Source organism: Microtus ochrogaster, chromosome 6, assembly GCF_000317375.1.
Source record: "Microtus ochrogaster isolate Prairie Vole_2 chromosome 6, MicOch1.0, whole genome shotgun sequence".
In the NCBI taxonomy this organism is placed as follows: domain Eukaryota; kingdom Metazoa; phylum Chordata; class Mammalia; order Rodentia; family Cricetidae; genus Microtus; species Microtus ochrogaster.
In genome coordinates, this window is record NC_022013.1 from 85,588,950 (window position 1) to 85,600,445 (window position 11,496).

The 11,496-nt window shown below is 48.7% G+C and overlaps 1 protein-coding gene across 1 annotated transcript in view; it reads left to right on the top strand.

The window, feature by feature from the left end:
* Window positions 1-11,496, top strand: part of Smyd3 (SET and MYND domain containing 3) — a 567,552-nt gene that overhangs the window by 551,598 nt on the left and 4,458 nt on the right. The window contains exon 11 of the mRNA XM_005348982.2: window positions 3,870-3,978. Coding sequence (XP_005349039.1) covers window positions 3,870-3,978 — 109 coding nt within the window. The remainder of the gene's footprint in view (window positions 1-3,869; window positions 3,979-11,496) is intronic.

Genomic DNA, 11,496 nt, shown 5'->3' on the forward strand with positions numbered 1-11,496 from the left:
CCTCCCCCTATCAAGTTCCCCTCCCTCATCAGCTCGAAGAGCAATCAGGGTTCCCTGACCTATGGGGACCACCCACCTCCATCCAGGTCTAGTAAGGTGAGCATCGAAACTGCCTAGGCTCCCCCAAAGCTCGTTCTTATAAAAAGAAAATGTGTAATGCTCAGATGAACACAATGCCCTGTAAGCTGACCGTGGTGTTATATGCTTCTCCCGTGCTTTTGTTGAGGTGTTTCTGAGTCTGGGGCTGTGTATCCTAGCAGGCCCTCCGGTCCTGTTGAATCAACTCTATGACCTTGTTTGTCTCAAATCCTTCTTTTTTGTGACCAGTTTTAACCCTAGTGTCTCTGACATGAGGGCTTCTTTTCCAGTTCTCGGTCTTCCCTATCTGGTGAAGCTTTCTTCACGCCCTCGAGAGCATGCCATTGATAGAAGACGTGGGAGCTGGGCTTGTCTGCAGTGGACAGCCTGGCCTCAGACCCCTCCCCTCCAGATCTGCATCCAGCCTCCCAACCACGGGTAGAGTGCCTTGCCCTACCCCGTGCCCCACAGGCTGAACCCAGCACCCCATTTCTCAGTCTAAACTATCTCCCTCTTGCCTGCTCCCCAAGTCACTGTGGTCCTTGCTGCTCCCCAAGCACCAATGTCTGTGCTGTGTCTCGGGGAGGGAGGGATACTCATGCCCCTGCCTATGTTGTGACGTAATCCTTATTTCTCCAGCTTAGCTCTGGGTCCACCAAGGATGAGAATGCAGAGCCTGAAAGTCCTGGACCCAGAATCCGGCATCTCACAGCTACGCTGTCCCCCCTCACTTTCACACCCTCATTCCTGTTCCTCCCCAGCAAACCTTCAGGCTCTCTTTGTAGCCTTGATTGACATCTGATAGCCCTGTAGGTGAAGACCAACAGACCCTCCACCCTCATCACTTCCCTGTGTGGGAGGTTCATGGAAATCCCACACCCCAGGTGGGCCACCCAGCATGAGTGAGCCCCCCTCTCAGCTCCCCGGGGTGCTGCTCCAGCCAGTAATCATGACTCCAGTTCCATGTCAGCTGGGAGACCTCCAGGAACCAAAGTCCCTGGCAGACCCCAACTAAGAGCCAGCTCACTGAATTTTTGTGTGGGCGTCCCACCCCCACCCCCGCTCCCCACAGGAACCTCCTCTTCGCCCTCCCTTAAGAAACTCCACTCAGTTTTCAATGTTCCGGTGACCGAGGCAAGTACCTGTCACGGCGTAATTATGCACCACTTTCTCCGCCATCGCCGAACCGAAAGATTTTCTTTCCTCCTGCTCTGTGACATGACAGACACCCACTTAGTGGAGAGATTATTAGTATAAAATTACTTTTTGGCCTTTAAATTTAACTATACCATATTCACAGCAATAAAATAAAACCCCAAATCCAGGTGTGCTTTCCGGGGAACGTGTCTGGGGCAATTACCTTCTGATAATGGCGTCCTGCACTTAAGCCTTTTGTCTGAGGCTCTCGAAATCATTTCCATACAACTCCATAATGATGCTCATTCTGGAAGGGACAAGAGGTGAAATGGGTGACCCCGTAGCATACACCAGAGATGAAGGTGATCAGGGACCCAGGTGTCTGCTTTGTTCCCACTCTCCTCCCTTTCTGGGTCTTTAAAGAGGCGTGGGCCGCCTTCTGTGGCACCGCGTTTGCCCCCGGGTTGCCAATCTCCCTTTTTAAGAGCAGGAATGGATAGGTTTCTATATCCAATTTCATGGGGAGGGGCTGAAGCGAACGGAGGAGGTGCAGAGGAGCTGTTACATAGGAGAGCTTTCCCGTGGATTGAGTGGCCTCACAGATGAAAGGCAGCTGAAGCAGAGCCACACGGGGCCAGGACTGTCTAAATCAGCTCCTGGACCATGTGTGCCCCTGGGCTATAAAGACAGGTGCCTCCGTCTCCACATAAGAAGTGTGTCCTGCTTACTCTTCCTGGTTCTCTAAATGCCCATCCTTCTTCCTCTAGCACAGACATTTCAAGTTCTGGGTACCAGCTTACTGCACATGTCCTTCTCCAGTCCGCCCAGCCGCCCGTCACTTCTCTCCATTGGCTACTCCATCATTTTCTCCCTCCACTCAGGCTAACAAATTGGAACTGAGTATATGACTCACAGGATTTGAGCACTAAATTACTCTCCTTCCTGTAATGTTGTTTTAACTCTCGTATGAATGTTTCTCTGTGTCTGGTGGGATCACTGGGCCTTGAGAAAAACACTCATGTCCGGCCAGAGTGGTATTTCCCCTCGAGCCCGGACATGATCCTTCATAGACATCAGAAACTTGGCGTTCACTTAGAGTGCTGGTTCTCAGTCTGTGGGGTCACAACCCCTTTGGTGAACCTCTGTTTGCCAGAAACTTATACATTACAGTTCATAACAGTAGCAAAATCGCAGGTATGAAGTAGCAATGAAAATACTTTTATGGTCAGGGGTCACCACACGAGGAACTGTATTGAAGGGTTGCAGTGTTAGGAATGTTGAGAACCACTGGCCTAGAGCCTGTTGGAGGCAGAGTAGACAATGCTGTGGGATCCAGTATGATACGACACAGTGCTGAGTCCTCATTCTTGATCCACCACGCCCATCCTATGCTGTGCTTTACGCCTGTGACAGTCGGTATTAATTGCTAACTTGACAGCCAGGAGACATGTCCCTGGGCCCCCCTCTGCAGGGCTGTCGACAGGTCAGCCTCTGAGAAGGTCTGTAGGGAATTGTCTTGATTGTGTCGATGTGGCAGAGGGACCCCCTTAATGATGGGCAGGACCATTCCCTGGGCTCGAGCTCCCATGCTGTGTAGAATGGGGAGGGCAAGCTGAGTAGCAGCATGGATGCGTTTATTGCTATCTTCTTCTGAGTGTGGATGGGCTGTCGCTTGGAACTGTCAGTCAGTGAATCCTTCCTCCTTTAAGTTACTTTTGTCATGGCATTTTATTACAGGAACAGGAGAAGGAACTGAAACAATACCAAAGACCTTACATATGAGTTGAGTTCTGCATGTTAGGTGTGGTGAGAACACATACAGACCGGGGTATCTTAACCAGTGGTGAGAGAAAGTGAGCACACAGGAGCTGGAGGAAGGTGGACCGTGATGGGCGCCACAAAGGGCTTTGAAGAGGAGCTGTGGCAGCTTCTATTTGGAATCAAAGAAATTCTCACCCATTTAGTCAACAAATATATAGTGGTGGTATGTGGGAACACCCCCAGTCCTCTTCTCCAGAGGAGGGAGGCCCTGCCTGATGGTCATGTGGCCATCGTTAGAGCCATCTCTTAGAAAATACTGGCCCTGTGTTCTCCCTGCTTCCGCCACTCCTCATCTGTGAGCCCATGCAGCCTGTGCTTAAATGCTCCTGTGGAGCAGATCCCTTGTATTTCACACACACACATGTGTGAGCCCATGCAGCCTGTGCTTAAATGCTCCTGTGGAGCAGATCCCTTGTATTTTACACACACACACACACACACACACACACACACACATTGATGGAGCCAGGCTAGTGTTGCAACTCCGTGTAAAGAAGGACCTGGATCAGATTCATATTCCAGAATGCAGTGCGGGATCCTCTAGATGTAATTGCAGAGGTCCAGGTGGATTTCTCTTTTCTAGTGTTAACCATAAAGCCATCCAGTTGTCTCACCCCACCCCACTCCCAGGGCAGAAGGATTCTAGGGATCTGAAGAAAGATTGTTATAAATCAGTTCCTCTCAGCACTGGCTTCTGGATCACACACTAATTTCCCTTCAGGAGCTGATTAACAGCCACAGCCAGCTATTCCCCTGTTCCCCAGTCTTCCGATGCAGCACTGGCTGCGAAGGTGAGAGCTACTGACACTGTTTGCCCTTCTGATCTCTTCCAGGATCTTTTTCCCCGGAAGCCACCCCGTCCGAGGTGTGCAAGTGATGAAAGTTGGCAAGCTACAGCTGCATCAAGGCATGTTCCCCCAAGCCATGAAGAATCTGAGGCTGGTGAGTGTGCCAAGACTCGGGTTCTGCCTGGTGTACCTTCCTCTAGCTGTTGCCAGGCCTCTGCTTGGTAATTGCCAAGCTCTGTTTTAGTGTGTGGGCACAAACACACACATACACACACACACACACACACACACACGAATATGCTGGAAAATGTTTAACAACCATGTCTAAAAACATTTGTACCACTTGCCAATTTCTGTGGTAGGAATGTACCCAAATGTAATTCATTTTACACTGCCAGTACAGAATCAACCTACTTGTGTATTATGTGTGCATGTGCACACACACATGTGTGTAGGTGCTTGTATAAGTGTGTGTACATGCATGTGGAGGCCAGAGGTCAACCAGCTGTCGTTCCTCAAGAGCCATCCACCTTATTTGGGGGAAACATAGGATTTTTCTGAATTGCAGCTCATTGATTGGACTAGGCCGACTGGCCAGTGAGCACCAGGGACTTGACTGTCTCCATCTCCCCAGCATTGGGGATTACAAGTCCACTCATCTACACCCCGCTTCTAGCATGGGCTCTAGGGCTCAAACTTAGGTCTTCATGCTTGCATGACAGACACTTAACCTACTGAACCCTCTCCCTGGGCTCCTAATTATGATTTTCATAGTCACTCTTACAAACTGGTGTGAGTCTCAGAACACCACAACACGTGTGCCCTGACCTACAGATCCCCCTTCTCCACATTCTCTGAACACGGTATGTCTCTTCTTCCGGTAGGCAGGACCTGGTCCTCCGTCTCTAGACTCTGCATCTCCCCTTTCCTCTCCCCACTGCTAGAATGGTTGCCCTGTATCAACACTGACTTGGAGGCACAGCCAGTTCTGTGTGTTCTGCTTAATTCAATGTGAGTTGCTGATTAAATAGCGCTGCTACTTAGAATGAGACCCATTATCATCCCCACAGTTTAATGGAGGAGACAGACATGTGGAAAGGTTTTAAGAATCCACACTAGAATGCAAGATTCCTCCCTTCTCTCAACTGTCCCTTTTAAGGAGATGATGCTTCCTGGAAACACTCAGTATTCAGAAATGCCTTCAAGCCTAGCTGAATTTCTGATGCCATTGTGGAGGCAAGCTGGGGAGACATGAGAGCATGTCTGGCCCTCTTCCGCTCTTCACCAGGGGCTGAATTCTTGCCATCATTGTAGAGCTTCCGCTGGGGGCATTAAACACCCTCGGCTGCAAAGACTACCATGATCCATGCAGACAGCGGGGGGCCTATGGGTAATATAGCTTTCGTGGAGGATTCTTGCAGGCCATGGCCAGATCCTTCTGATAGCCTTCCTGTTGCTGTAATACTTCTACCCTCTCTCATGCCTGTCCCCTTCTTGGGAGGTTGCCACACCCTATCCAGAAGCTTCTGTTGGAAGTCTGCCCGGCAGTCCCTGCTCTTGGCACCAGAAATAAGCCCAAGCGTGAGTGCTGAGGAAGGCCAAGCGAAGGCTGTTCTGGGAGGGACCTGGGGTCATTGGCCATGCTTCTGATTTGAGAACACGGTCTCACCCAAGACAGCCTGTCTCACTCTAGACAGGCCCAGGCTTCTTCTGAACACTGTTTGACTTGAGATAAGTCTCCAAGCTTCTGGTATGTTCTTATGAGAACCCCAAGAGCAAATATGTCCCCTGGCAACATGGCAGAGCACCAAGGGTGCCAGGTTTAGAGTCACGGGCTCAGGTTCTAGTGCGACCATGTAGCTTTATAACTTGAAGTGAGACACTTAGTCTCTCTGATTATGGTTTTATTTTTTAGGTGAGGATAACAACTCTTCTATGGAGTTGTTTAGATACGTGGTTGAGGCGGTGTTGAGGGTAGGCTTGCCAGTCTCAAGCATTTGGAGACTATGATCCTGTTGTCTGGAACCTTTATTAATTGTGTTTATAGCTTGGGGTCACAACCGGTCTTCCTTTTGAACAACTCCATCCTTCATCTTGGGGTGTTACCCCAAGGGGAATGGGGCTTCCTCAAGGGACTGATGTGTCTTATGTGTCCCCTGATGGTGCCAAATACAGAAACATGTGCCATCCACCCTGACAAATTTGTACTGGAGTGAACGTATTTCTTAGTGAGCAGGAGCCCCAGCAGTTTTCTTAAGTGATGGAAAACTACCTGAATTTGGCAAAAGTAAATCCCCCAAATTAAACCTAAAGACATTCTCACCCAGATCTGTTACTCAAATAGAACTAAAATCCCAAGCCAATCCTCAGAGTAGCAAGAGGATCAAATGAATCCTGCCGATAGGGGAAGAACAACCTGAATCGGAGTGGTTCACCAGAAAGCCTTCAAAATGGCACACTGTTTTCAAGTGTACTGGGAGGAAAGAATTGACAACCCCCAAACCCAAATTCAGTAATAGCCTCTGCCAGACGTTGAGAAGGAGATCGAGCAGTTCACAGTCTCAGGGAAATTAAAAGACCTCATTACCATCCGATCTCCCCTAAAAGAACTGACGCCCAAATCCTCTAAAACCAAAGGAAAACAATAGAAGAAGGAATATCGAAGCGTCAGGAAGAAAGACCGCAGTAAGCAAATGTGTGAGTAAGTGGATTGGTCCTTCTTCCCTCTAGTTTTCTGTGCTACAGTCAAAGCCAAACTTCTAGTGCAGTCTGAGGTGATTCTAGAAGTAAGTAGTGAAAGCAGCTGGATAATTACACTTCAAGGGGGAAGGTAAAAGACAGAGAAGAGGGAGGTCTCTGTACCAGATTCCAAATGCTAAAGTGAGGACACCACTAGTCTCTAATGAGAAAAGAGGCGGGGGCTTAAAGCAACCGCTTCTTAAAATGCCGTGTAAAGGAATGTACTCAAAGACACTACGGACGGGTGCCGTAGCTCGGTTGGTAGAGTGCTTGCCTAGCACGAGCCTGGGGTTTGATCCCCAGCATCTCCTTACAGGAATGTGGTGGTGCACCCATGTAACCTCAGCACCGGAGAAGGAGAGGCAGGAGACTGAGAAGTTCAAGATCATTCTTACCTATACAGCAAGTTCAAGGCGAGCCTAGACTACATGGGGATTTGTCACTACATAAAAAAAAAAAAATCTTTAAATGACATGTTAAAAAATATATATGGGAACGCAGGGGGATTCAAAAAAGAAAACAAATACCAAAAAGGAAGAAAGAACAAACAAAAAATAAAATTATATATTTAAATTCTAATGTAGTAATAACTACATTGTGAATGATATAATCTATGTAAGTTATCTAAATACTCTAAAAGGTAAAGATTAATAGAATAGATGTATTCCAAAGTAACCCAAGTATGTACTGTCTATAAGAAACTCTTTTAAATATAATGATATGGACAGATTGAGAGTAAAAAAAATAGAAAACACATCATGAAAACAATCAAAAGACAGCTGGAGTGGCTATATTAATATTGTATAAGTAGACTTCATGGCAAAGAAAACTTTTCTGGAGACCAAGGGCATCACATAATGGAAATGTAGTCATCTACTTAGAAGCTATGATAACACCAAACATGCCTGCCCCAAACTGCATGGTTTCAAACAGTGTGTGTGGGGGGAACCCTGTAGAGCTCTGCTATGGAGCCCGAGACAGGAGGGTTACTAGGTGGAGGCCAGCCTGTGCACCCTAGCAAGTTCAAGAGCAGTCTGGGTAGCACAGCAAATTCTGTCTCAAACCCCAACCAAACCAAACCTATAGATCTGACAGGAACTAGAAAACCGCAAGGAGAGAAGCAGTGTGCAGCCTCGCCATCTACAGTTGACGGGAACGACTAGGCAGAAAACCGACAAAGACGGAGGAAAATTTATTACTCCCACTGGTCAGTCGGGCCTTAGCGATGTTTATAAAATGCCCTCCTCAACAAGGGCGGGAGAGACGTGACGTCCTTTGCAAGTGTGTAAAGAACACAGGTAGAGTAGAACACATGCCATCTTCCAGGTCATTAAACAAGTACCAATAAATGGAAAAGGTTCATAAGTGTAAGAGTCACACAAAGTAAATTCTCTAACCCCAGTGGAATCAAAATAGAAATTAAAACAATACTTGGAAACAGAACAAATATCTGCTTCCCCTTCTATCTGAGGGAGTGTCCCACCACTACTGCTGCCCGAGTCATGGCTTAAATGTATTCATTTGATGACACCAACGTCCTGGGAACGTGTGTGACTCCTTCAGATCCCTCGGGAACTATGTTAATGCTTATTGAGTTGATTCTGGAGAGATTCAAGGGATCTCAGTTCAGTTTCCAGCACCCACATGGTATCTTACACCATCTGTAACTTCAACTCCAGGGGGTCCATTGCCCTCTTCTGGCTTCTGAGGGGACTAGACAAGCATTCAGTGTACCTACATGCATTTGGGCAAAACACTCAACTCATAAAATAGAAATAAGTAAGTCTTTTAAAACATTACTATATAAAGATAGTACCACAATAACAACTCTATGTATGTGTATGTACCATATGCATGCAGTCCCCATGGAGGCCAGAAAAAGACATTAGATCTCTTGGAACTAGAGTTACAGACAGCTGTGGGCTGATTTGTGGGTGCCAGGAACTGAACTCAGGTTCTCTGCAAGAGTAGTGTCATTCAACGTACTTATCCATGGAACCATCCCTCCAGTCCCAACAATAGCACCTCTTCCTGGCATGTTCTTTCTGCTGCTGATGGGCACCCTGGGCTCATCACACCTGTAACCCTTCCTCCTGTGGGCATCCGAGCACTTTGCCTTCACCGTGATGACCTCATAGGTCCAGACTGACAGGGCCACAGCCCCTCCCGCCCCTCCACAGCAGGAACCCAGACTCACTGGAACTGCCTGCCAGTACAGGGCCAATGAGTAGACAAGTGGTCTCTCCTCCCCCAGCACATTCCCGGCAAGGGGAACAGACACTTGCAATGAGTCTTTAAGGGGCAGAGTGGAATGGGGTCTGGAGGGAGGCTGCTGAGCTCACATGGTCCTCAGAGGCTTTGGGGTTTCCTGCTGCCCATTGCAAAGGGGCTCAGTGGCTCTGGAGTGGCCTGTGGGTATAACTCCACTGCATGTCCCTTCCTGAATGCCCAGGCCACCTCCCCCAGCACACACACGGCTTTCTTCCTGGGATGGACAGAAGAGGAGAACTCTCTTCAGTGTCCCCTGGGGTGACATGAGCTAAAGGCCCTTATCTTGCACATGTTTCTTTTCCTTCTGATTTTTATATCCATATTTAAATCATGCTTGGGGAAGTCATTTATTGCGTTCCCCAGGCTCACAGTAGAAAGCATATGAGATCCTTGATAAGCTTAATATATTTATATTAAAAATTAATAAGAAAGCCATATTGTTTCCAACTTTAAATCATAATTTGATCTCATTCATTTTATTTAATACATGGCCACAATTCTAAAATTACTTTAAAAAATAGGATGAGATGGAAATCAGTTCTGGGGCCCTTTTCTTTATTTCTCAGCAGAGAGCCCTGCGCCTCTCATGTGGCAGACAATCTACATTGCCATTTCCGGTGTGACATTTAGAATCTGTACGTGGGTGCAGCACATCCCACTGGAGGCTGCAAATGAATCCTCTGTGCCTGATTGTATGCAGGCTCCCTTTAAATGCTGCCATTAAAAAATAAAATTTAATGGAAAGCGAGATGCTTTCCCCAAACCGAGCGTGCTCCAATTTCATATTTCCTTAATCTGTTTTATACGCCACTGCAGGAAATTAAACTGGAATTGTTCTCTCTGACGTGCACATGCGTAGCATTTGGGAGGCGCTGAGTGCGGGGAGACTCAGAGCTCCCGGCAACAGTTGCTCTGGCTTGCCCAAGATTTACGGCAGCTTCATTTTGGTGGGGGGGGGTGAGGTGAGAGGAAGCAGTCACCTTCCAGCCAGGCTGAAGAGGTGTCCCGAGCACTGAGGACTGTCTTCTGTCCCAGGCAAGTATTTGCCTGGGGACCGTGGTAGACACGAGTGGCATCCAGGACAAGGACCAGATGTTCTCCTCCATCATCGGGTCTTCCCTGCTCAGCATCTCACAGCGTTCACACTGCAAATACGTGAAAGTCGCTGGCAGGCTTAGCATTCTGCTTTCTTTCCATTTCTCTTCCATATAAGACTACCCCTCAGAGAAAATCTTGTTTATTTATTTATCTAAGCTCTGGTTTCTACACAAGTGATGCACTTTTGGCCTTTATCCCACACCCACCCGCTACTACACCCACCCGCTACTATCGCTGCCATCTTCACGTTAGTCCTCTGTCCCCTCCCTATACTCCTGTCCTCTGCTTCTAGCCATTGTGGTACAGAATCCTGGAACACTAGTGCCCTATTCCCGTATGACCCTAGTGTTGAGGTCCCCAGCAAATGAGAGGACACAGAGCACAGCCAGCAGCCCTTGACCTGGGCCACGCCCAGGGTCCTCAGGCTGTCTAAAAGTGGTATCCAGCACTGTCCACAGCTAGAGGCTGTACTGGACAGGAAGAGAGGACACTGGCAGGGTGCTGCTAGCTAGGCAATCTCACTCTGCCCCGAGTCAGGCCAAGTGAGTTGGAGTCGTTTCTTCTGATCAGGGCTTCTGGCTAGGCATTTTTGCCCTGCCTTCAGGAAGCTGTCTGGGCAGTGGGGCTGTGAGCTCAGGTGGTGGCAGCTTCCCTGTCTTCTGGGTCCTGCAGCCCCAGTGTGGTCATAGGTCCCAAGTCTCCAGGGGAGCGTGGGCACCTGCCCTGCTACCAGATGGCAGCTCTGCCTCTTCAGTGGACAGGAACATTCTGGTTAGGACTGGAACTGCAGGAGGGTAGTGAGGAAGGAAGACTGGAAGCAGAAAGATGCCTGGGAAAACACAGATCAGCCTTCCACTGTCGGGGTGACAAGAAGACAGCGTTGCCATTTATCTGTCAGTCAAGTCACAAAGAGGACCAAACAACAGTGAGGCCAAGCCTTTGGTCTGCTTAGGAGCTGTGAGAACATGCCAGCAGAGGGCACTGTGCCAGGGGAGCCCTTTCTCAGGATAGATGCAGGGCCAGGTCCTGTTTGCAGGGGGCCCTCCCAAGAAAACATTCACCCTCCCCTGTACAACACAAGCATAGCCAGCCCCAGGTAAGCAGATGGGAGCAGGACAGCCATAGTGGCTTTCGAGAATTCGCCATGAAGGATCTGATCCAGGAGCCTCCGTAATGACACCATCATACAGGTCTCTGCCTCAGACCCCAGCATGTCCAGCACAGCCGAGGGCCCAGGGCGATGCGGAGAAAAGAGACTAAAACATAAGGCTTCAGATGTTGGCTTTTAATCTCCCAGAGTCGGTGGCCTGCAAGGTGGGGCAGCTCCTCCTCTCCCCCTCCTCCAACAAGCCCTGCCTCAGAATATGTGTGCAGTAACTGCAGCAGGACAGACCTGTGCAGATTTTAACAAGAAACAACTTCCCTCATCTGTCCCGGCCCCTCCTGTAGGCCTGACTGCTGCTGCACGCCCCGAGCGTCAGGACTTTCTTTCAGTTTTCCTTTTTCTTCCTACTGACATCTAAATGTAACCCCACCTCCTGCCCCTCTAACACACACACAGAGA